The following is a 26,894-nucleotide window of genomic DNA, read 5'->3' as shown; positions in this document are numbered from 1 at the left end:
TTCCCTAATCTCTTTTATTTGCGTGTTACGCTGCGTCACTATCAATAGTTGATATATATATATATATATAGGGAGCTTCAAGTGTGGAATCCCATATTTAGGGTTAAATGTTGGATGAAGCGAATGGGCCCACTCTATGTAATTTTTTAACAATCCAAATCGTCTATTTTTTAGGCCTTTATTCGTGTATATATATATATGTGTGTGTGTGTATGTTGATTATCAAGGAAAAGATCAATCGATCTAGTCCAAATTCCCTAATATTTTGCATGTACTTTTTTCTGCTCTACTCCAAATACAAGAACAAAACATAATTAATGTTTGAGCATATGCAAACTAAGAGAAGAATCAGCATGTTTTTTACTCGGGATTATTACATATATGTTTATGTTATCGAATTTTTAGTATGGAAAAAATTAAAAAAAAAAAAAATCTTGTTTGTTTACATATCCTTTCAGTACCCTACACCAAAAATAGCTTCAGCATAGCCCTTTTGAAGCTGGTCGATCAGTTATACAAGATGCGACATAAAGCCAGACATGAGTGAGCAGCTCAACTGACTCCCTTCCCTGAGTTGCCGACCATTCTTGATATATATATACTCCATGGACATTGATTGTGGTGCCTTTTATCTAATTAATCTTAACATCAATAAAAATAAAATAAAAAATAAAAAACATTGAGCTAGAGCTAATTTTGTCATGCTTAGAACCAAGGAGTAAAATTTCGGTTTCGAAAAAATTTTCGATGAAAATTTCGATGGAAATTTTTACAGAAATTTCGATTAAAATATCGATTTCGATAAAATTGGACAAAAACGACGAAAATTGCTATTAAAATATGAAAATTTTGAATGAAACTTGACCATATGTTTATTTAATATATTATCTACTACATTGATAAAAAACATTGAATAAATCAAATAATATAGTATATTTCATGTGATATGTGATGAATATAATGCGCGCCGGAGACAATACCATTAAAAAAATACTTCACTAATTAATAATTATATAATAAAATTACACGAATAAATCACCAATGTGCCAATGGAAAGTAGCAAGCTTACTTAAAGGGACTTGAAAATGGTCTTTGATAGTTAAATTAAGCCGAATTTGGTTAAAATAGAACCAATCCGATGGCAGCAGTGGCGACAACGGTTTACTTAAAATTTCAATTTTACAAATTATCATAATTGGAAAACCGAACATTAAGGAAATGAAACTTCATGATAAGGGGATAAATTTCTTTTTCATGATTTATGTTTACAACTAAACGAAACACCAAAATGACCAAATCAAACCCCAAATAAAATCTCAAACTTTTTTTTTTTTTTTTTCAATTGCCTAAAGACTCCAAATCTCAATCTACCTTAAAAAAAAAAAAAAAAATCTTTCCTTTTTTTTTTTTTCTTTTTTTTCCTTTTCTCTTTTTTTTTTTTTTCCTTTTCCTTTCTTTTCTCTTCTTTTTTTTCTTTGCTTTTCCTCTCTTCCCCCGTGATTCACGCCTACCCCCTACTACACACTCATTCTCTCGATCTCTTCTCTCTCCTCTCTCTCTCTTTCTTTTTCTTTTTCTTTTTCTTCTTCTTCTTCTTCTTTCCTTCTTCAGTTCAACCTCCCCTGCCCAGCCCGTGACTAACCAGTTTGACCTCACCTCACCTCTTCCTTTTTTTTTTTTTTCTCTTTTCTTCTTCAGTTCTCATCTTCTCTTTCTCTCTCCTGGTCCCTCACTCCCTCCTCCTCCATGTTCTCTTCTCTCTGCTCCCTCTCCCTCCCCCTTCCCGATCTCCCTCTTTGTCTCCCTCCTCGGATCTCTTCTCTCCCTCCTTCGACGGCGACGGCGGCGGCGGCTCTGCCTCTTTCCCTCTGGTCTCAGCCTTCCCTCTCTCTCTCTCCGGTCTCTACATCGAAAATTTCGGCGAAATTTTCGAAATTAATTTGGTATGGTGTTAAAATTTTCATATCTCTAAAAAACGAAATTTTCGGCGAAAATTTCGAAATTTTACTCCTTGCTTAGAACACTAATTTTCTTAATTAATTAGGAAATCTAGAAACAAGTATATGAATAAATATATATACATACATGAGCTGTTATGTTGTTTATAAATGTTCTTATTACAAGAGTTTTTCAGACAAGTCAATCTTAATTTGCAACTAATTAACATATATTCTTAGCGCAGCTAATTGGCCTCAAGAGAGTGACGGACCGAAAGCATTGCTTTTGACTGGACCTTATGTTGGGGTTTCAGATGGAAGAATCTTCAAGTGGAGAGGAATAAAAGATCTTGCTTTGGTTGGACACAGTTCCCCTACACCTCCTCGTACGGTTAAGATCAATATATTGTAGTTTTTTTTAATTTTTTCCAATATCTTATATATATTATATATATTTACAGAATTGATCATTTCATATCAAGTACTCAAGTTTTTCTTTATATTGATAGTGTTTCTTAAAATTACTTACATTGATAGTTCTTAGTTTCTTACGCTTCTTCACACACACATTTATAAATTGTTATCAATAAGTTTATTATGACAAACTTATCATGTAGAAGTTATTGACCATCACGTTTAAAGTATTAAAAATTATTCATAATTTAGTGGACTTATAAAGACACAAACATCTTTCACCTCATTAGTTAGTTGTTGATCTTTGTAAATAGTTTTGTTTTTAAATAATTTATTGTTTTGTTGGGTTAATTGTAGCAATGGTCCCCAATCATTTCCATGTGTCACACTGTCCTCCTATTTTTCCCGTGTACTTTGTACTTTAGTCCTTTTCATCAATATTGTTTGTTTAATTTTTGGACAGTACTTGGGTCACCCCACCACCCAAAATCACAATTTTGGTAATTCCGGCGCATGATTGAAACCGTTCACTTTTTAATTAGATGACCTATTATAGATTATCTCTGCAAAAAATCAACTCAATCGGAAATCGTTTAGTTATATAACTGTTGTCGATTAAATAGAAAAAATCAACAATTTGGTCAAAAAATCACTCTTTAATCAGAAAATATCGATTTTTTTTACTTAATTGACAACAGTTATATAATCAAACAATTTCCGATTGATTTGATTTTTTACAAAGATGATCTTTAATAGGTTATCTAAAAAGTGAACATTCCGATCATGCACCATCATTGTCGAAATCAAAATTTGGGTGGGTTGGGTGACCCAAGTACTGTCCTTAATTTTTTGTCAATGAAGGGAGGGAGGGGAGGTCTCAAATGATATTTTTAAATTTTCAAAAATTTCACTAAACCTGGTAAAGACAATCTATAAAAAAATGGAGTAACCTATAATATTAATACCTATTATATGTCTAAAAAAAGTAGAAAATTTCATTGAGGGTTCGAACCCGAGTGTGTAGGTGAGGAGCTTTTATCCTCGGCCAATTAGGCCAACCCCAATTCACGAACCCAGTTGTAAAAATGTTAATAAAAGATCAGTAGTGCTAAAGATCTCAACTTTTTTTTCCCAGTTTACATATCATTCATACATTGGACGCTAAAAAAGAAAATCTAAAAAGAAAAGGAAATACTATGTCCAGTAAAATAATGACACACATAAGGTGGAAAATAAATGTTGGGAAAAACAGTTGAGGCTCTTAGCATTATTGATAAAAGATCAAATTGAGTATTTCAAGCTAAAGTGAAATATAGATCACTTTTACAAATCCATATATATTTTTTAAATGAATAAAATCTTTGCAAACAAAAAAGGATAAAGAGATGGAAAATCAAAATGATCAATCCTGATATTAAAAACAAATTTAGTCAAATTTATGCTATATTTATCAACTTCATTATCAATACATGAAAAAACAAAATTCGTTATGAACAAAAAGTTAAAGGGGTTGGCAGTTGACCTCCTTGCCACACCATGTCTTCGCCACTGGTAGAGAGTCTTTATCCCACACTCAAAATTGAATGCAATTAACCAAAAGAAACTGAGTTCGATCATATGGAGTAATATTATATGATGTAAAATTTATATTTTCTAACCATCTAATTAGGATTAATCCAAACTAATCTTTTTTAATGCAAATAAAACTTCCCTTAATGGTGGTCTAGCCCAAAAACTTGCCAATTCTGTTGGAGGAGTCTCATTATGTTTCATGAATGGTTTATTTTACAAACAGTAGCACTATATACCAAAGAAGGTACCTATTAGCGCGAAAGTTGGCATATGACACGCTTCGTTACCAAAAGAAGGTACCTATTACATGAATAATTTCTTTTTAATTTGCTTAACATGTCAAAAACTTGCCAATTATGTAGGAGGAGTCTCATTATGTTTCCTGAATGGTTTATTTTACAGACAGTAGCACTATATACCAAAGAAGGTACCTATTAGCGCGAAAGCTGGCCAGGACACCCTTTGATTACCAAAAGAAAGTACCTATTACATGAATAATTTCTTTTTAATTTGCTTAACATGTTCTTTGTTGTTTCCTTTTTTTAAAGGAATGGCCTTCGTCAATCTGCTCTGGAGACAAAATAGGAAGGTTATTACAATATAACTCTTGGACAAAGATGGTTACAGTGTTGCTCTATGGCTTGAGTACGTACGTTTTCCAAATGGCGTGGCTCTGAGCAAGGACAGTTCTTTCATAATAATATCCGAAGGGGTGACACATAAAATTCATAGGTATTGGCTTTGGGGACCCAAAACTCATGTCTTAGAACTTTTTGGTCAATTAGAAAGGGCTAAAGATAACATTAAGAAAAAGAAACAGTAATGGAGAATTTTGAATACCATTGATCGAATAGCGAGAGAGGAATTAAGGAGCTGCCAAAAAATTCGGTGGTCCCATGGTTAATATAGGAGATCCTATAACAGTAAAGTTTGATGAACAATGACATATTTTGAAGATGTTGGATGAAAATGGTGGTATGACGCTAGAGTCTATTAGTCGTGTTGAAGAACACAATGGACGGTTGTTGTTAGGATCAGCGGTAAAACCTTATGTTGGAGTTCTCAAGTTGTAGATAACAAGTTAGTCTATTTATAAATCAATCATAATTGGATATTGATACGTACGTTAAGTGTGTTTAATTTTCTTTTTACCTACTAAGCAATTTTTTCTTCTTTTTCTCCTAAGGCTAATATTAATTTCTCTGTTTCCAACGACTGCAAAGCTTTAGCAAGCCTGCACCCATCGAATAGCACTGACTTGCTTTTAATTCCTTTTACTTAATTGAGCTGGAGGAATATCATTGGTCATGAGCTCAAGTACTGCATATATAGCTATCGCTTTTATTTTTTTGCATTTTCTTTCTTCAAAGAGTTCAATGGCTTCGGCACATGTGTCTTAAATCTTAATAGGCAAGATCCTATTAAGTTGTCATTGTGTAATGACATTAGACCACCTTTGAAAGTCTTTGTTTGCTAGCTACTCCTTCGTGCTGTTGGAAAGACTCTAAATATGTTTGGTTTTGTCCATGGAACTTGCTTATCAGTATTGGGAGGGTTAGATACCAAAGTCACAAAAAGAGAAAACAAATGTGGTGTTGGTGAAGAATGACTATCGGAGACCAATTTGTTTGCAAAACCACATAATGCATAAACCCCTTAAAAAACATCATACCTATTAAAGGAGCTTTCAGGAGGGCAGTTCATCATTGGATGAGTTGCCAGGGAAAAGCTGGTGATGTCTCCAAATAATGCTTATTCAAGAACAATTGTACGTTCTAAGAGCCGGCTATTCATTCAGAACACCTCAAGGGATTTCACATATGGTTTGGCAAAAACTTTCTCATTTTAAATCATATTGAAAATCATTTTTCCTCGTGCTTGCTTTTGCCACATCCAAAAATACTTAACCCTAAAACAACAACGTTTTAGACATAAGCATAGAATTTAATTCAAATTTTCAATTACTCCATCCATTGAAAATTGGTTTTTGGTTGGATGTTCTAACTTCCACATAGTATTAGAGCATCTCTATTTGAGAGGACCTTCAGTTGCCGGATATATTGCAAGTTTTTTTAGCTGGACATCCTTATTGAATTGAGAGTAGGATATATTTCAAGATTTGGCGGGGTCTTTCACAAAGTGCCAATTGATTTCAAATCAGATGTTCTAACAAGTAATGACTGGTTTTGGACTGAACATATATTGGTGCTTTATTGTTGATGAAAACATTTTTAAAAAATTCCAGAACAAAAGGTGTTTAGTTAAACAAGTATCATACAAACTCATCCACTTCATATGAAGTCATTCAATTGAATTAAGAGCTTAATCTTGTGTGCATGAGATTTAAGTTGTGCAATATATCTCTCTTGGCTGCTATCTTTTTTCCCTCTACCTTGTGTTTTGCTTCAAGAAGCTCAACATAGTTGTGCAATGTCTCTCTCTCTCTCTCTCATTACTTCATGGTTCAAAAAAGGCACCTCTAATCCGGATAGGCTTACCCAGCAATTTGGATCTGATTTGTCTCAAAGGCATTGACAAACAGTTGTTCTTCGTCTTCGGGTCTATGGGGAACAATTTTTTTCTGAATCACCCACATTGTTTCAGAACCTTGCATGTCAAAACGAATCTTCAATTTCTATGCCAAAGAAGGTGGTGGTGGTTCTGACTCAGCTAGAGAACAGAACGTACCTGTGTGTCCTCAACATGCAGCTTTTTCTGTTTTTTTGTTTCTTTTTTTTTTTTTTTTTGGCTACTCATATGAGGTTGTTGCAAGCTCTTTGTTTTTGTTTTCCTTCTTTTAGTCATATGAGGCAGCTGCCTGCTGCTTGGGAAAGAAAAGTAATGCACCTTGGAACTTTAATTTATACTTCTTTAGGATGCCAATTAATAGATATACAAGTTGCCAACATCTAACCAATAGGTGTTGTTATATCAATGCAATATGCATCTTGATTTTGGGAATGAAAGATATAAACTTCAGGTATATGGCTCTATATTCTCATAAACTGCCCTGCTTACATGTTTAATTACCCTATGCCCCAGTGCTTCATACTAGTGAAGTGTCTAGAAAATGGTTATCTGGATTCTTTAATTATCTCTTCCAAAGCTATTTAAAGAAAATTCTTTTTTCCTTTTGATAGGAAAGCGTTTTCTGCTGGAGAATTGCATAATTCAAGCAAATGAAGTGGTTGAATTTAGACATATATTTGGAGAATTCAACTAATTAAAAGAAACTGAAGTTCATTTCTGTAATTAAAACTTGCTAGTTTTCTTATACATACATTCAAGTCTATTAATTAAGTATTACACGTATAAGTTCATACATTTTATTTTTGGTTACATAAGTTCATACATTTTCATAATACCTACAAGGTATATGTAGTAGGCATTGGTTTTGATTTGCAAGTAAAATTAAGCAGTGGGGTAAGAGGCCTGCATAGCAACGCCACAGAGACCTTCCGCTGCATCAATATCCCTTTGCATTCTTATGTAGCCTTGTTCACCCCATTCTGTGCCCCATGAGTTTTTCACTAGCCAATACTTAGTCCCATCACCACTGACCCCGTAACCAACAGCAGTAACACCATGATCAAGGCTCGTTCCACAGGTTCCTGTAAAGACACCACTTGAGTAGAATTGGAAATCTGAACCTCCAGCATCAATGGCAACGGAAATTGGTTGCATAGCAACAGCCTTAAGAAGGGCACTTTCACTGTTTGCAGGAACATCTTCATGGCCAGTTATGGTGGCAGCATGGTTGGCTTCCTTTTTGGTATTGCAAGTACCATCAACACCGGTGTAGGGGTAACTAGCCTCGGTACTAAGCCCGTGATTTTGATTGATGAACTGAAAGGCATCGTCCATCAAGCCACCCTCGCAGCCTTGGTCTACACCGCTGGTGTCACAATCAACCAACTCTTGCTCAGACAAAGAGATTAATTTACCAGTTGTAAGCTGAGTAATTCCTTCCATGGCTGCCACTGCTGAAAAAGCCCAACAACATCCTATATATTTTGATTGCAAATAGCTAGAAGTTAGAACATATAGAAACAATTTAAACTTCTTTCAAAAGGAGAATAAAAATTAGATGCTTGATAATCACCACATTGGCCTTGATCCTTGATGGGCGTTACAGCTCCTTTCTTCCTCCAATCTACTGTAGCTGGAACTGCAGTCACATTTTCATATTTGAAAGAAGTGGTCTTTGTGGAGCATTCATGCCCCTTGAACCTATTTCTTGAGGCTTTGAATTCTTCATTGGTAAGGTCTGCAAATTGATTGATGCTTAATTTGTAAGGTTTGTTTGCATCATTATTGGAAGATTCTATAAATGCCACATTTTCTTTGAATATCTTGAAACGCGTCTCCTTGTCATAAATGTTGTTATATACACGTCCATAACGAGCCAACCATTGCTCGTATCTCGCATACATTGATGCATCTTGGAGAGTGCGAGAAGTGGCATCAGAAGACCAAGCCCCCAACATGCATATAAGCAACAACCCCAAACAAATACATTTGGACAGCTGTTGGTTAATGAACTCCATGGTTGCTGGGTAGCTAGTAGAAACACCTAGCTAGGATTTGATACAGTAAATGAAGTAAAGAGCAGGTACACTGAAATGGTAGACTACTCTGCAGTTTATGTAGAGAAGAGAATGGCCTTGCTGTATTTCTCCGTGCCCCAAAAAATGATCTGAAATAAGCTTCGTGCCCCATAAAATGTTCTGATATGGACTAATAAGATTAATATATAGCTCATATGACTATTTATGCAATTATTTGATGTCACGACAAGTTATTAGCTAATTAAACTTATGTCCATATGTGTTTATGTCCTTGTGTCCTTATGTGCGTCCTTATTTGTGGGACAATACACGTAATTAAGTACTTCTCATACCATGGCCAAAAAAAAATGTACTTCTCATACAAAATGCTTGCTAATTAGTTTGAGAATTATAAGCAGAACTCAATAATTAATGTTTTGTTATATATGTTGGATGGTATGGAATTCCGATATAAAATATGGTAATTTTAGAATATAATTTATTCTTCTGTTAGTTTGCTCATTGCTTTCAAATGCAATATATGCAATAGTACTAGACACAACCATAGTTATATAATACTAATTCACATTAATTACATGGTCATTTCTCTTTTAATTAGAACCATGTAAGCAGTAGCCACTTGATTTGCCAAAGCTAGCAATTAAGATTTATGTTTATCTAAACTTGCGGATAAACTTGTTTGTCTTAGGTGGACTAGTGTTCATTCAACTTGAAGTTGAAAAAACTCATTGAACTATGTACCATTAAGATCAAATGTTCAGTAAAATACATGAAGCATCAGATATCACCATTGAAGTACTTGTGATCAAACTACCAATATCTATTGTCCATCTCAGGGTTTTGAACAATGAAAGTAAAATTTCACTAAGGAATGAAATATCATACAAGCTGATCTAATTCATGTGAAGTCAGTCAATTGAATTAAGACCCTAATCTTTTGCATGTGTGAGATTGAAGTTGTGCAATGTTCCTTTTCCCTCTCCCTCATTATTTGCTTCAAGAAACTCCACATTAAGTTGTGCAATCTCTCTCTCTCTCTCTCTCTCTCTCTCTCTCTGATGACCATAGCTAAAAAGTATAACTCTCTCACTACTTCATGGTTCAAAATAAGGCATTTCTAATTCGGATACGCTTACCCTGCGATTCCATCTCTCTGGCTTCCATGAATTCTGATTTGATTTTCCTCAGAGGCATTGAAAAACGGTTGTTCTTTGTATTCGAGTCTGTGGCCAACGCTTTTTTCCGAAGGACCAACATTGTTTCAGAATCTTGCATGATATTAAAACGCATCTTCAATGTATCATCCATAGAAAGTGGTGATGGTGGTTCAGATTCAGACTCAGAGAAGTTATTGCAGTTCTTTCTCTGTTTCTTCAAATTTGCAGCTTCTTCTTCCTCTTCAAAGCTTCTTTTCCTGATCATATTCTCTCCACATGTACTCCATGGCTGCTTTGTGAAACCAGTTATCTTGGGGACCCAATTCGATTTCTTGGACTCATTTTTTCTCTGTTTCTCTGACTCCACAGCCTCTTCTTTCTGCACATTGGCTCCATCAATTACCAACCCACATTGACTTTGCAATTTCTGTTTCTTGGGGAATTTCTGATCAGAAGGGTCTCTCTGAAACTTGAGCAAAAATGGGTCCCCAATCCTCAGCTCCTGAAGCTCTGACTTTGCAACTGGGTTTTCAAGAAACATGATCTCAGTTGGTGTTTCTTCCATGGCCGCTTCTAACTCTTCTTTCTTCCCTCTGCTAACGGAATTGGGATTCTTTATAACTGCTTTGTGTGCGCAATGGATCAAAATTGGAGGGAAAAAAAATTGATCAAAACATTAACAAACCGAACCATGCTTTTGGCTTTTAATCTTGGCCGTTGAAAGAATCGAATGGTCAGTATTACGCCACGTGTCCAATGACCCTTATAGTCACCCAACTCACCCTCTTAATTCTCTTTTTCCGTACACCTCTCTCTTCCTCCGTCGCCAAGAGCCAAAAAAACGAGTTGGGTTTCTCTCTCAAGCTCTCATCTTCAGTGGGTAACTGGGTGTTGTTGTGTTTCTGCACTCAAGTTCAAAAATTTCTTCAGGTGGGTGTTTTTGTATCTGCACTTGAATGCTCGATTACTGATTGTGCCCTCTGTTTACTTCAGCTTTTACTTCAAGTATGAAATTGTTATCTTTGGTTTACTTACCTAGTTTTGTTAGCCACCAAACGAAGCTGAGCTGATTAGCCTGATTTTGTGTTCTTGGAGTTCTGGGTTTTACTCATCGACTAAGGCTTTAGAATACGACGCCGTATTGCACTTCAAGCATTATCATTAGCATTTTAGCGTAGACTTTAATTTCGTCAATTAAATTGTATTCCATTTAACAAAAAATGTAACTCGTTTTGTTCAGAAATTAAATGGCACGCTCTAAGGCTCCTGCAAAGAAGCAGCAAAAGCGCGGCGTCGACTTCAAAGTAATCAATAATTTATTTGATACTCTGAGTTTATTGTGTATTGAAAGTTTAATGGGATGCCTTTGTTTCTTTCTTTTTGTTATTTATTTTTTATTTTATTTTTTGCAGAAAATTAAGCGAAAGATTGGCAGAAAATTGCCACCAGCAAACAATGCTACGAATACCGAAATAAAATCCAAAGGTATAGGTTAAGCTGTTTTTGAATTCCTTTGCTCCTATTAATTGTTGTACTCTGTGTGTCATTTTTCATTGATTTGTGCTTGTTACCCTGGATAATTAAACATGTCTCATGAACATTGGTCATTATGAGCAGCAATTACTCTTCCCGAGCAGAGTGTGGCATCGGAGAAAGCAGGATTAGCAGTGAACAAGAAAGGTTTGACATTGAAGGAACTGCTTCAGCAAACATCTCATCACAACTCCAAAGTTCGTAAAGGTATTTTGTTGTTATTTTGAGATATCTTTTTAATGCAAATATTAATAGTACCTTGTAAAATATGATCATTAATTCAAAAAGTTTTAGGAAATAGAGTTCGATAGAGTACCATTATTATCTGTCATTCGTAATCAATAAGGGAATATGTACTCAATAAGCCTCATAGAAATGTAGGCTATGTTGCAAAGTTGTCATTAGTTTTTTTTTTTTCCTAAAAAAAAATGTTAAGGTCAATAAATCAATGAAACATGTAATAAAAGCTTCAAAATTCAATTTATTTTTTCTCCAGCCTAAGAATGGTAAAAAAAAAAAAAAAAAATTGGATATGATTGGTGCTGCTTCATGGGGGACATCAATCTAAATATGCCTAATTATTGGGGTTACATATTTCTATACTTCTAGTAGTGTTTTTTTTATTAATATATACCATAGATATAAGTATAACTGTAGATTGTTGTTTTTGATCCTAAAACAGATTACCTAGATCGTTGATCATGTTTTTCTGCACATTCATTTGATTTTTTCATTGTGTTCAATTTGAAGAAGTTACTTCCTGTCCAATAATTATGTTGTTTAGGAAGTTTATTTTCCCATATTGACTTTTTCTATTGTATCTACTCGTAATTCTGATGTTCTTAAGTTTTATTTCTTTTTAAAGATGCGTTGTTGGGTATTAAGGATTTGTTCCTTAAGTATCCAGAAGAGTTGAGGTTGCACAAGTACGCTGTTATTGAAAAACTGCGTGAACGCATTGGCGATGATGACAGAGTGGTTCGAGAAACGCTATATCAACTTTTTAAGGCAGTGATTTTCCCTGGTTTTAAGGAGGTAATTTTTTTCTTTCTTGTCTGAACACTAATACATGAAGTACATAAAATTGTGTTCAACATTTAATGTATAAGTGCGAAAGAAAGACAATTATATTAGATAATTCCCTATTCAAGTAACTTTTGGGTGGTTAATTATGCTATTTTTTGCTCTTAATTGGTTGAAGATATATGTGTCTTCCTTTTTTCATTCAATTGTTGCCATCCACAACATTCTTGCTTTTAAGCTTTAAAGGCCAGGTCAGAATTCCACCATTTGGAGCAGTAGGCATCAGTTTTGCATAGTAGAAATGGATCTGAAAAGCCAGTTCCTAGCTGGGGAACTGCAATTAATTTTTTTTATCTCTTTATAATTTGACATAAATTTTCTTTATAAATTTTTTTTATGCAGCTTCAGTACTGTAAAACAATTTGATAGTTAGCTTCTTTTGTTGCACTTATGAATTCATCTAATTATAACATTGTTTTTTGAGATATATTGTTGTTATCATCTTTATTATCGTTCAATTTGTTGTTCTTTTAACCAATGAATTTACTGTGTCATTTGTTTCCTTCTTTTGTCGTCCAGGATAATCAAGAGCTTTTCATTTCGTTGATGATGACCTATATATTTAATGCAATGACACATTTAGCAGTTGATGTTCGGTTGATGGCTTTCAAATTTTTGGAGCTTGTTATCCAGTACTATCCGCCTTCCTTTTTCTTGTATTCTGAAAAGGTACCTAAGATTATGCTGTAAAACTGTATCTAATGTTTTTATTGGATCACATAAAAAAATGTTTTTATTGGATCACATAAAAAACTGTTTTTATTGGAATTGTATACTAGATGCGTTATTCAAATGTAGACAATTTGAGGATCTCTGATCTATGTTTTTATCATTAACTTCTAACTGTTATATAATAAGTTGTTCTCCTATGCTTTTGTTGTTCTAGTGGGATGGACTTGAAATTTGGGTATTTGCTTGTGGTTATGTAGCTGTCACAAAATTTCAATGTTACATCATCGTCTTTGAAATAGTGCATGCTATTCCTTACTAAATATTATTTGGAAATTTTTTACTTAACTTAGGAGCTTCGGTACTGTTTTGTGGTCATGTGTTGCTGAATGAGGCTTTATTGGACAATATTCTTTTGCTACAAGACTATGGTGGATAACTTGTTGTTCTGTAATTCTTGACCTATTCTCTTTAGGTTTCCTTTGCTCATATTTTGCTCAATAACAGGCAAGTTACTGGTTCTTTCTTATAAATGTTGACTTCAGGTTGTTATTCAGTGTGAGAAAGAAACAAAAATTAGGTCAATGTAATGGAATCAAAATAATTGGAAATAAATGCTTTTTTTCATTCCTCGGGCTAAATAGGATTGAGTCTGGACTTCATTTGATTTCTTTATCTTTTACCTTAAATGTTTCATTCTTTCTTACTTGTTTCCCCTTGGACGTGTGATTAATAAAAGCAGATATCCTTTATTGAATCCTTATCGGGGTTTGGATCTGTGATCCAGTTTGTTGGTTTGCCTTTATATCCTGCCATTGTCATTGCTATATTTCCTATCAATTAATTATGGCTTCGTCCTTTTTGCATGTGTGTTTTCTGTCACTTTGTGCTTTAAATTTTTTATTTTTGATGCCAAGGTTTAGGTTCACTCAAAAGTCTTTCCATGTTACCACTCTCTTTTGTGTTTAGGGATAATTTTAAGACTTTTTTACTGATTGCTTTATTGACAGATTCTTCAAAACTTTGAGGATATTTTGCGGAGGAACCAGTTTTATTTACAGGACAAGAGCAAGCTCAAGACTGCTCTTGCCGGGTTGGAGCGATGCTTGTCGCTGCTGCCATGTAACAAGAGAGAAGTTGGCTCATGTGAAAAGGTTCTTTTTAGTTTTTTTTTTAATTCTGAATACTACTAATAAGCCTGCTTTGCTCATGTGAGAAGTTGCCGCTGGTTTGCATGTTTTTTTTCCCCTTTCCTGTTTGTAATTGTGTGCAGCATGAACCTGCTTGTTTTCTTGTATCTTTTAACCGTATGTCTTCATGGTACTTGTAGAATCTGCTGCTAATTTTTGTTGTTATGATTATTGTTATCATAATCATTGTCTTATTGATCCTTTAAAATTTTCACCAATATTAGTCTATATCTGTAGAGGCTTTGTCTGGTTCTACTGTGGGTCTTGTGTGCCTATCATTAAGCTTGTGATATTTCATCTGGAGTTGTGGGTGAGTTTAATGTTTATAATGAGAATTTCACCAATCAGGTGCTAGCTTAAGAAGTATATAGACTCTCATGTAGCATGGGAATACATAGCACCAGGAACATGCACATGAATTAACTGAATCTTAATATATGTACTAATTTTGGAATGCATTTGTCTTCCAAATACAAAAAAATTGAAAGGCATTTTGGTTGCACTTAGGCTGAACCTAAAATGGGCTTACTGTAATAGAAACTTATAATCGTAAAGTTAAAATTAAAAGGATCTTTATCTTTCTGAATTTGGACACATCCAAATTTTCAAATATGTTTTCTGTTGTTTATTTCAACATTCATTTTAAAAGTGGGTGTTAAGCATGGTTTGGACATGATTCCATGAAAAGTAACCTTGTTTAAACATGTGAAAACTTAGAATAAATACTTATGGACTTGTTATGTGTGTCATGCATTATATGATGCTCCTTTCATATCTGACTTCTAAAGCTGGATGAAAAATTTGGAACGAGAGGAAGAATTTGAATTTATTAATCTTTTGCCTTTGTTATGCAAAATGCTTTCTAATACTTTATTTTTACTTAATAGAATGATGCTGGACAAGGGATTCTGCATGCTTTTGAGCCTGATGTGCCTGCAGAATCTTCTGGTATGTGAAACACTCTTACCTTGTGTGTATTTGTTCTTACCGGTTGTGTGTATATGTTCTACTGATGGCACTATTTGTCTTGTCATGTCATAGACTCACAGCATAGACCAATATGACCTTGATAGTTGAAGTACATGAACTTTCAGATCCTAGTACTTTATTTATAGAATTTTATTAGTCTGCACTTCTTACTTTAAAATGCCTTGCATTTTACAGTGTTTCTCACAACAGGAGAATTCACATTTCACTCTGATATTATTATCATATAGTTTATCCCTTACATTCTGTTAATAAGTGGGACAAATCATTCCACAATCCAAGCACTTCCATTTTATTAAACATGCTTTTTTTTTTTTTTTTTCTTTCCTTTTTATATTCGCCTTTCATCTTTTTTCTTTATTTTTGTAGGGTGTTCTATCATCATCCCAAAACTAAAAGACCTTGTGCCAGTTCTAGTCAATTGTTTCCAAGATTTTATACCGGCAGTTCAGACTGGTTCAGTTCTTGATGCACAATCATTTGATTGTATGCTGTCCATACTTAACAGTATAAATCTTGCAGTCAAGTTCTTTGTACATATGACTGATGAGGGTAAATTGGAATCGGGACCTTCTCAAGGGGGGCTTGATGTGACTACGTTGGGTGTAACTATATCTATGACACTATTGAAGAAGTTACTAATTCTGTTTCCCCTTAACATGACAAATCAACTTTCAGAAAAGGTATAATCTTAATATAAGTTTACACTCATCATTTTGTTTTCATAGTCTAGAAAACATGAAAGCCGATACCAGTTTTTATAGTATTAAATATCAATATTATCCTTGATAGTTCTCTTTTTAGCTGCATTATTATTCTCTTATTTTCTCTTCGTGCAATTTTGTTCTACCACTTGCTTCTAATTTCTCTCAATATTGATATTTTAATTAGAAAATTTTTAGAAATACTCAAAAACCTCCAGGTGTTTTTTTTTAAAAGAAAAAACTTTTAAGGACAAATTCACGGCGTTTTTTAAACTTTGCGTCAAGCATTTGAACGCTCTCTGAACCCTCTTGAGAAAGCGTTTGGACTCCCTTTGAACACTTGGTTCTTTCTTTTTTTGTTCGTCGCTGCAGTGCAGTTGCAGTGGATGTAGTGACACTAAAAGAAGCAGTTACAATGGTGTTTTTTGGGTTATTAGGTGTGCTGGGAGTATGTTTTAGTCTGGTTTAGGGGATTAATGGGCCTATGATGTAGGATTTACTGTTTTTATTAGGGCTACGTAGGTGTCACTGCAGCGCAAAAGTGCAGCGGCAGTGGGGTCTCTCTCTCTCTCTCTCTCTCTCTCTCTCTGTGTAGTAACTCATTTCCCTCGTCATGAAGGATCTCTTATTTCTGAAACAAGTGCTCTGTTAACTGGACTTGCTCTTTTCATAACTTGAATCGGTTCATTTCTATTTCTTCTTGGCAGGATGATGTTAAATATTTTGTCTTGAACACTGTGATCACAGAGATATTTTTGCACTTAAGAAAATGGATCTGCCCTCCTGCTATTCTATTGGAGAAATTTTTAGAATTTCTAGAAAATGCGCTGCTTCGAAAGGTCTGATTCTTGCACCATCATATTTTAATTTTTAATATGAAGTTGCATGCTCTTGGAAATTCTGTATCTTGCACCTGTATTACTAATATTTTGTTCTTGATAGTTTTGATAAGATTGAGAAAGAGGGGACAGTACAAATATAATAGCAATGTGCTTCTTCAATTGATCCGGTACAATGAATTGATGCATTTGTAGCAATTGTCTGAGGGCAAAGTTATGATTCCCATCCAATCTGTTTGGTACATGCTAGTCATGGGGTCCATATGTATTTAAATCAACCTATAATATTTACTAATTCACTCCCTATGGAAGGAAAAGAAAAAAAAATAAGGAAACATTTCTTAGTGACAAACTCAGTTTATAAAAATTATCTTTATTGACAAATATTCTCATTTTGCAAATGTATATGAACAAAGTTGGTGGTGGCCTCATCACCTTTCCCCCCTTAATCACTAGGGTGGGGGTTAGTTTTGGGTTGAAATACTGGTAGGTGCTTGTGTAATTTTCCTAGAAAAAAAGATATATATGATGCTGTGTTTAATAGAATAATGTGAGTGATAGATTGTTATTTGCAGTATCAAAACTTTGAGGAAAAAAATTATGGTCTAAAATTTTCCATTGATCGTATGTAGTATTTTAGGAGACATAGACAGTAAGTTAAAAGTACTGTAGTATAGTATGTTTTATGTTATCTTAACATTCTGATACTTTCTGTAAATGGATTCTTTTAAATAGTTGGATTTGTTATTTTTCAGATCTGCACTGGAACACGTTCTGGTAAAGCTGCCCAGGAGAAACATTTAATATCACTTCTTCCTTTTGTTCCTAAACTTGTTTTGCAAGTGGAAAATGACTGGAAGTATCGTCTTCTTCAGGTGTGACCTGTGCTTTAAAAACATTTAAATTCCAACAGCTTGTCATCAGCAGATTGCCATATTATGTCAACTGAATTCCTTTTTCTTTGATTTCGATGGTTGAGCTCCCAAGCTATGCATACTACAATGGTGTTAAAACAATTAACTTCTTCTGAAAATGATGTTATCTAATCATCTTTGATTGCAGGCTTTTACTAAGACATTCAAGGATTGCAATCCTGTGTCCTCTTTGACATTGGCTTGCCTTTCCATAATAGAGGAGATGCTAGTTCCTGTAAGCTTGATTCTGTACCTTCTACTTGCAATTTCTTCAAGCTTGTTTTCAGTAAACCAGTTGGCATTTTTTATGCACAAAAAATATGAGACTCTCTCTCTCTCTCTCTAAGATCAATTTTGGTATCTTTTCTACGTACTGTAGAGACAAGACATGCTGTACCTGGATCCAAGTGATCCCGAGATATTAGGCTTTCAGATTGCCTGGATAAGAGAGCTTCCTATGTTGCTAATCCTGCTAGGTGATAAGAACCCATCCTGTTCCCAGGTGATTATCTGTTTAACCTTGTAAAAGAATTAGCAGTATGCAGTCAGAAACAAGACATTGGATTGTGACAGTGTTAAAGATGAAAATGCCCGAAATTGTTTGCTTCTTGTATCTCTATGTCATGACTTATCTGCAATTTTGTCATTATTTATCTATTTTTTCTTTGCATTGTCATTATTTATCTTTTTTTTCTTTGCATTGTCATTATTAATCATCACATAGGCTTTTTACTCATTTAATCTTCCTTTAAAATTAAATAATTTTGCAGGTTGTGTTGCGCTTTCTACTTCGCCTGGGACAACATGCTTTGATGAACTCTTCCTTTGCATGGGAATATGACAACATACAATTCTCACTGGCAGAATTTTTCAGCATAAAACAAGATGATGGTAAAGAGCCCAATCTATAGAGGCACTTGTCTTCATTTTATTGATTAATCACCCACCGGTGTACAATTTGGCTTCTTATGGTACCTTCTTTTGTCCTTGCAGGAAATATAGTGTATGGTCCTTTTGTAAGGCTTCCCAGAGATTCTCAGGAACTCTCTCTTTGTTGCCTCTATTATTTCTCTAACTTGGATTCACTTTTTCTGAAATCAATAGCTTATTGTTGCCAATGTAAGTTTTTCATGTCTGCCCCGGTTAGATTCTAGATGAATTTAACAGCTTACGGTTTGGTATGCTGTAAGCAGTTCCTATTCAATTGTAGGATAATTGATGATGTATGCTAACAGTATTAAGTAATTATGAATATTCTCTTTTCTACTTTCCAGGAATGTATGAACATTGTTGAAGTATAGTGTTTACTAGCGATATTGGATTTTTTTTCTTGGTGAGATTTTTATTTCTTGCCTATGCATCTCAGGTCCTGATCTGGAACAGTATGTATTATTTCGAATCGTAGAGGTCCTGCATTCAGCTTATAAGTCTGGGCATATCCAGATTTCTGATCACATTAGTTTCTTCATCACTTTGCTCTCCCGTTTCAGAGTTTTCCCAGGTACATCTGACAGAAGTTCTTCTCTGGCCCGTTCATGTTATGCGTATGACTAACATGAAATATTCTCTTTGTATTGGTTCAATTATGTACTCATGATAGGTTTGTTTTTGCAAAATAGGTATCAAATTATTTATCAATTTGCATGCTTTATGGAATAATTTACCAATAGGGTAATTAAATTGCAAGTGTAAGACATTGTTGTCAACTTAAATTTTAAAAAGCTGCTTCAGAACAAAAAAAAATTATTGCTCTGCTTTGAAACTGACTATCTTGCTCTGAGATTTGCAGAAGGAATTTTGGACCCAAAAAGTTGCTGTTCTGGACAATACTAAACTGCTTGTTCTTTTGCTGCTAAAATATCTGATGCCTTAATATTAATTTCTACAGAATCAATTCAGTCATGACCAAAAAAAAAAAGAGAATCAATTCATTACTTGTATGCAGATTTATGATTGTAATTAATTGGTTTCTAAACCTGAAACGGCTTTATCTTTGCAGAAAATATTTATCCTGTTATAGAGAGTGATGTGAATATCTCAAATCGGGGAACTTTTAAGTCAGTCACCAGCATTGTTTGTTCATGCCTATCGCAGATGGGTGATAACTCTCTTGTTTTTCAGATACTAGAGAATATGATAATCGATCAGATGGTAATTTGACTAAATAACTTCATTTGATTATTTTTCTTTAACTTCACATCTATTTCCTCTTAACTGACTTTTCTTTCATGTTTATCTTTCGTAAGTTATAATGTTGTACTTGATTCTGGTTTTTGTTTTTATTTCAGTCGCATTATCCTCCTCTAGACAATGCTTGTGCTATGCTTAGGGTGCTTATTACACTGGACTCTAAAGCAGCAATAATTTCTGAACAAGCTTTTATAACCCTAGGCAATTTCCTTCCGCGATATCTCTTTGACGTTGTGCATGTAAGCATCTCTTCCCCCCACCCCCCACCCACAAATTTACTTTTTACTTCCTCATTTTCACTCTCCACTTAGTTTGGCGTATGTGTTTCGAGGATGGCATTTCCTTTTGGAATCTGTTATTGTATGTATTTTAGTCTGTTACATGAAGTTAAGTGGTTTTACAGCATGCACAAATCTGATATATGATATCATGCATCCTGAAAGGACTTTTAATTAAAAATGAATATCTTTCATCATGTTTGTAGCAGCGGATTATCCCATTGAAGCTAGGGAATGGTTGGGTTTCTCTTGTTCTTGCCATCAGTTCGGTAGTGTACACCCGTATCATATTTGTAATTAGAACATTCTTATTTATATATTTCTAGTTTTATAGTAATGCATGCACAAACCCATTATCCTTGGGAAAGGACATCCAACAAAGACATGGGGACATGTTACCCTGTTATGTTTTGTGTGGATAGCAGGTATCATTGTCCAATAGGAACCTCTATGAACGGATCTTTGTGTGATATGTTGCTAGTGGCCTTGTCATATTCTTATAGTTGCATGCTGTGGCGCAAGACTCAATGGACTATTAGATAATTATCAATTTGAGGGAGATGTCTATATATGTCTATTTATTAAATAATTATCAATTTGAGGATATATTTATTGTAAGATATCTTGCTGTGATGATTTCTGTATGTTTTCAATGTGATGTGTTACATTTGTGCCATCCTGTGCATGAACTTTTAAATTATTGCACAATGCTGCATATTATTCTTTTCCAGAAAAAGGTAAAGTCCTTTGCCTTCTTGAGTTTTATTACTCTCAGTTTTCTTCCTTTGATGCAGTGCATTGCTGAAGATGATAAGAAGGCCACCAATTCCATTTGTTCAAGCGCATGCTGTTATTATCTCATTCCTTGCTTTTTCTTATTTGATAAAAGTCACAAACTTCTGAATCACGTATTGAAAACGTTGGGGTCATGGATAACTGAAAGTAGTTTGCCACATTTACCTCGGGATCACACCCACTATGCTACAGATATTTCAAGTATGGTAGATGCAATCGTTTCCATGCTTCTATTGATGCAGAAGGATGACAAAATTTGGAAAATCATATGTTCATTCAAGGCAGAGATTGACTGTATCTTGGAAAGCATTGTCTCTTTACAGGTATTGGTTTGCACCCTTGGCATATCTATACTATTATTAGGAGATTTCACTTTGTCAGCTAATAAGAAGTACAAGGGTGAATACACCCTTAAAACTAAAAAAAAATATTACAACAATTTTAATGAATAGTGATGATTGTGATGAACAAAATTAAAAATATATATAATTTCTTCTCAAAGTTCAATCAACTCAACCCTTTCTTTTATACATGCATTGCATGTGACTAGGTTAGTAGTTGTAGATTTCCGAGAATCTTGATTTCTTTTTTTCTTTTTTGTTGGTGGGGGCATACCTGAAGTAGGTCCTCATTTGAATTTTGATCATTCTTATGATAATTCCAAATATTAAATATAAAACATAATTAGTAAAAAAAAAAAAAAAAAAAAAGGAAATTGCAATTCCACTGCAACGGGATACAACAAATAATTATTCCACATGTATGTATATATTGAATGCATGAAAGAATTGATAAATATATATATGGATGTATGAGCCAATAGTAATATTATACAGCGTTACATTTGTTTGCAAATAAAAGTTTGAGCTGTAAATTGTTGGCCAAAAGAATTCAAACTGTAATTTGAAGCACTTCATGGCTTGGAAAGTCCTTGATGTTCTAAATTTCTGATTGCTCTGCCATTAAAACAAGCATTTCTTAGGAGTAATTCTTACATTGGGTGCGATCTGGTTTGATTCCAGGCACTTAAGTTTGAATTCATGATCATCTCCCACATAATTCTAGAGTTACATTTTTGTGTGTGCATCATATCGAGATCTTTAATTGTCTCCCACTTTGCTTATGCAGTCCTCAGACGAAATCAGCATGACCATTGAAGAAAGACACAGGGTAAAATGTGCGCTCAATCAACTAAAGAACGTAACAAGTACACTGCACAGTGAGATGCAGTCAGTCTAGAAGGGTATTCCTAACCTAAGTAACCTGCCTTGTGAGTTTTCTACTCCATTATTCAATTTTGATGGAATTAGTGGGAATTTGGAAGAGAACGAATGATCAAAATCCTGACAGCAATTTGAGAATGTCTTCTGGGTCAATCTTGGTCAATTATCCTTGCCTTGATCCAGTTTAGATACTTGAAGGCACTACTGAGTGCAAGTCTCCCATGGCCCAGGTGGTGTCTTCCTCATGGCTACAAGGACTGCAACTTTGAGTTAGATAGCAAAACCATGGTTGGGGGATCAAAAGGAAAAGAAGAAAAAGAAAGAGTAGCATAGAAAACACCTAGCATATTTTTGGGGTTATGCTGGGTGTCCAGTTTTGTAGTAGAAAGTTTGACAAGTACTTTCCTTTATTTGGGGTTTGAACTGGCTGATAGTGATAGTTGGTTTAGTACTCGCATTTGGTTAGGCTGCAAGAAGAAAAGGTCAGGCAAAGCTGTACAATGAACAACTGTGAAGCATGACGAGATATTTGTACTAGTTTTAATTCTTATCTGAAGATAGAAAATTGCTTTATCAGAAATAGCAGTTCAGCATAAAAGAAAATTTAGTTGGTCGGGTACACCGTACACGTACACTCTGCATTTATATATATATATATATATTTTTTTTTTTTTTCAAATTTTCCCCTTCAGTTTATTGTTAAAAGATTAAAAATAAATAAATTGAATAAAAAAGAAAAAATTAAAACAAGCCTCGGCCATGGTCCGGCCTTAAACACTTGTGCTGTGCTTGTCCGGTTTGTGATTGTCTTGTGCTTGTGTCAAGGTTGTGTTGTGTCTACCTCAATCGTGCTAATCACGATTGCTTGTGCAGTTTTATTTTACACCTATATTAATTTGTCCAAGGGTTTTTATATAATGTTATTCATATTAGAAAACAATTTCAACCTTTATAATGTAATTCTAAGATTTCAATGCATGATTTCTTTTGAGCTAGAACAAGATTGGCACTTAGAATTTATCCATCCTATAATTTAAGTATATAATTGTTAGATACAAATAGATTGGTAGTTAGTTGAATCTCTAATGTTTGTATTTTTATTTTATCCAAATTTTATTTTTGGTTTCTATAGTTTGGGTCAAGTTTTACTTTCATTCTCGTATTTTTTAGAATGCTTAATTAGAGCAATAGTGCTTCAACTTTTTCTTGATTCTCGCTTAATCTTCCAACTCATTTTTTAAATCAAGGGGTTCTTAAACTGTTTCAGTTTTCTCATTTTAATCTATTTTGTTTATTTGTTTAGATTTTTTCGATTCATTGCTTCTCACGTGACCACTTTTTTAAAGGCAAAAAATCCATGTACAATATTAACCTCGTCATCTTCTAACCTTGATTATTTCGCCCAATGTCCCCCCATTCTCGCCCTTCATTTGTGCCAAAAATCCACACCCAACCTTCTTAAATAGATATGTGCATAGACATTTTTGTCCTTAAAAAGGTGGTCTAGTAAGAGTTGCATGATCAATTTTAACAAAAATGTAAACGGAATAGACTAAAATGAGAAAATTAGAAAAATTTAAATACCTCTCGATTTAAAAAATGAGTTAGAAAATTAAAGTGAGGCAGGATTAGAGCCAAATTAGGTTAAATAGCACACTAACCTATGTTTGGCAACACAAAACATTAAGTTTTAGTGGGACTATACCCATTTTTGTAAAATTTCTCACTATGCTCTTTGTTTAGCACTGTGAAAATGGATGTAAATAACGTAAAAATTGACCTTTTTTCACGAGGGTAAAAAGAGATAAGTGTCATTTTACTTTCCTGACTATTACACTTGTATCAGTTTGCTCTCTAGACTTTCAATTTAAAAAATTAAGAGTCTGTTTGGTATCATTCCCAAAAAAAAAGATTCAAAAACTGAAATACAATCCAAAAATATGAATTTTATTTTGAGTTTTTGCAAAATTTGATAACCGTTTGGTAGTAAATCTAAAATTGAATTATAAAAACATCTAGACAGTTAGTCTTGCCATTTTCACTCAGACATTTTATAAAACACCATTTGAACCAACCATCTCCCTCAATCTTTAATGAAAATTTCTGCTAACCCATATGTTAGTGAAAAAATAAAAAATTTTTATTAGGCCCTAATTGCTTCAAGCTCTACATCCCCAACCTTCATGGTCTGCATCTTCAACCTTCAAGCTCTGCATCTTCACCTTCAACCTTTGCATCTTGTTGAGCTCAATTTATATATTTTTTATATCTTTAAAATCATACATTATTGTCTATGTCTTTTAACATTTTTAGTGTTTTACTTCTTATTTTTATTATTTAGTTAATTAGTGAGTTTTATTAGTTCTTATCCTTTTTCTTAGATTTAATTATGTTTTATTTTTTTTATTTAGTTTAAATTAATTTTATGAGTTTTTAGTAATTGGTGTTTTATTTATTTTGTAGGATGATAAATTAAAAAGCCAAAAACAAAATAAAAAGAAGATAGAAATGTAGAAGAAAGCCCAAATAAAAGAGAGAAGGAATTGGAGAAGAAAAGGCCCAAAGAAGAAACAAAAGCTTCAGCCCAAATAAAAGAAACAAAAAGAAAGAATGAAGATGAAGCCCAAGCCCAAGCCCAGCTGTGGAAGCTGAAGGGTCACAGCAGAGGGAAGGAAGCTTCTTGAAGCTTCCGCCCCAGCCTTTCTCTCTCTCCCTTCTGCAGAGTGAGTCTTCGGTGGGGCATGTGGGTCCCACCTCATGTGAGAGATGCCCCAATGGAGCAAGCCCCATATAAGATTTATCCCACTTCCGCATGCCAACTTCCTCAATCCTTACCCATGTGAGCCATTTTCCAGCCCAGCCAAGCCGCCAAGCCGCTGAGCCGCCCCTCCTTCTTTTCATCTTTCTCTTCCTTCCGCACATGAGCAAGCTGCAACTCCAAGCCCAGCCAAGCCGCTGCTTCCGTTTGCTCTCTTCTCTGCGCGCGACAGCTGTCCAAGCACAGCTGCCTCCAGCTTTTTGTGTGCTGTTCTTCCCTCTCTCCCAGCCAATGCACGCCCGCCACATGTCCTTTCCTCCCCAATATTTTGGCTGTGAAATTTCCTAGCAATTTCCCGTCTCCATTGTATATTTGCCTATAAAAGGCAGCTTTAGGCCACATTTTTAGGAACTTTTATTTATAGCTTTTAAATTTCTTAGTTTTATTTTCTGTTTTGGTGAGGAAATATCCACCTCTTTGGGGGTGGAATTTATGGAGAGTTATGAGAGTTTTTTTTTTTCTTTTTATGCTTTTATTTTATGTAGTCATTTTCTCTATTTTTATTTAATGGGTATTTGAGTTATTTATTTTCTACTCTTGTCTTTTTTATTTAGTTTATTTTTATTTCCTTCTTATCTTTTAATATTATGAGCTTAGTTTATTTATTCTTTTGCACTTTTAGTTTTAGTATTTATTTCTTTGTTTTTATTTTCGCCATAGTTGGTCACTAGATACCAAGGTAAGGATGAAGCACCACAATGATATATCATCAAGTTAAAGTTTTTAGTTAATTTTTCCTTGGTTAGATCTTACAAGTCTTAGATCTTGTTTAAAAAATGAGAAAAAAGCAATTTTTTACCCATGATATCATGTATCATGGGTAGTTAGAGACTATTTTCACATTCCTGCTTGGTTTTAATATTTTAAAATACAATCTTTTTGAACTCTAGTTATTACCTAACTTTGGTTTCACTTGGGTTGCTAAAAGGTGGTATTTTTAAGCAAAAACAAGGTCTACCATATAAATAATCAATTTTTGTGCTTAAATCATAAACATATTTAGAAAATGGCATCAAGTTGACTCTTGGATGCCCTCCTTTTATGGTAAATTACTAAAAAAATTCACTTGGTGTATACATGGTGGTGTGAAATTTTAATCTTGGTTTTCATACCATCTAGATTTAATATTTGAGTTATTGCCCTTTTATTTACTTTATTTTTCTTGCATTTCTTTTCCTTTTTGTTTTAGTTACCTCAAAAATCAACTATCAACTCTAAGCTAGGTTAAAGATAAACTAACTTAAATTCTAAATTAGTGTGTCTCTTTGAAACACTCCTAGTGTGTCTCTTTAGTTAAAGAGGATGGAGGTCTGGGCGACTCCAAAAGCCTTATATCAGACTAGAAACCAACCTTGCATAGATCTATTGTTGTGAAGCTAACAACATTGCAGAGAGTTTGTCATAGCAGAATCAAGTAAGAAAAAACACGCAAAAATTAATATTTTATTGTTTTTAAAACAAAGCCTGTTTTTGAGTTATTTCCATATTTTAATTTTTTAAAAAGGCTTATCAAACACATTTTCTGAATTTAAAAATGATTTTTGTTTTTAAAACTAAAAAGTTGTTTTTAAATAGGGTACTAAACGGGACCTACGTTACTACTTTTTCAATTTTTCCAATTAAAGTTTGTTTTGATCCAAAGTTCTATTTGGCAACACAGAGCAAAAAAAGGTCAATTTTGATGTTATTTACACCCATTTTCATTATGCTAAACAAAGAGCGCGCATAGTAAGAAATTTTACAAAAATGGGTATAGTTAAGGGTTAATGTTTTACAAGGAGTGAGGAATTTTACAAAGAGCGTTTTGTGTTGCCAAAAATAGTTTTGGATGGAAAACAAACTTAATTAGCAAAATTGAAAAGTCAAATATCTAAATTGTTTAATTTAGAATTATGAAAAGCAAATTGATACAAGTAAGCTGTTGCGAAACTACTCTTTTGACAACTCGCATCTCGATCACGCAACGTTGTCAAATTTTATAATCAACAACATACATTAAATGTGCCTTTGTTAAGTACATGCA

At 34.0% G+C, this 26,894-nt stretch overlaps 2 protein-coding genes and 1 pseudogene across 3 annotated transcripts; 2 read left to right on the top strand and 1 right to left on the bottom strand.

The window, feature by feature from the left end:
• The first annotated feature begins 4,309 nt into the window (after window positions 1-4,309).
• Window positions 4,310-4,996, top strand: LOC147286733 (protein STRICTOSIDINE SYNTHASE-LIKE 10-like; annotated as a pseudogene).
• A 2,338-nt stretch (window positions 4,997-7,334) lies between these two features.
• On the bottom strand, window positions 7,335-8,470 carry LOC147286732 (senescence-specific cysteine protease SAG39-like). Its single transcript, XM_086239379.1, has 2 exons — window positions 8,026-8,470; window positions 7,335-7,927 (listed from the first exon to the last, which is right to left on the bottom strand). Exons 1-2 carry the CDS (start codon window positions 8,468-8,470, stop codon window positions 7,335-7,337), a joined length of 1,038 nt encoding a protein of 345 aa, XP_086095505.1.
• A 1,984-nt stretch (window positions 8,471-10,454) lies between these two features.
• Window positions 10,455-22,666, top strand: LOC147286731 (ARM repeat superfamily protein). Of its 2 annotated transcripts, XM_086242223.1 has the most exons (20): window positions 10,455-10,578; window positions 10,889-10,952; window positions 11,061-11,133; window positions 11,266-11,388; window positions 12,047-12,216; window positions 12,784-12,933; window positions 13,944-14,087; window positions 15,011-15,071; window positions 15,480-15,793; window positions 16,522-16,653; window positions 17,409-17,528; window positions 17,716-17,802; window positions 17,947-18,069; window positions 18,338-18,458; window positions 18,561-18,686; window positions 18,934-19,068; window positions 19,567-19,718; window positions 19,856-19,996; window positions 20,830-21,153; window positions 21,959-22,663. In XM_086242223.1, the coding sequence occupies exons 2-20, from the start codon at window positions 10,896-10,898 to the stop codon at window positions 22,067-22,069; spliced, it is 2,664 nt and encodes an 887-aa protein (XP_086098349.1). In that variant the 5' UTR covers window positions 10,455-10,578; window positions 10,889-10,895; the 3' UTR covers window positions 22,070-22,663. The 2 variants fall into 2 exon arrangements, with proteins under 2 accessions (XP_086098349.1, XP_086098350.1); XM_086242224.1 differs by lacking the exon at window positions 19,856-19,996 and having other exon boundaries at window positions 21,959-22,666.
• Window positions 22,667-26,894: the final 4,228 nt, after the last annotated feature.

This window comes from Dryas octopetala, chromosome 4 (assembly GCF_963921425.1).
Source record: "Dryas octopetala chromosome 4, drDryOcto1.1, whole genome shotgun sequence".
NCBI lineage: Eukaryota > Viridiplantae > Streptophyta > Magnoliopsida > Rosales > Rosaceae > Dryas > Dryas octopetala.
Note: the sequence above shows the minus strand (reverse complement) of the source record. Positions and strands in the feature narration are given on the sequence as shown.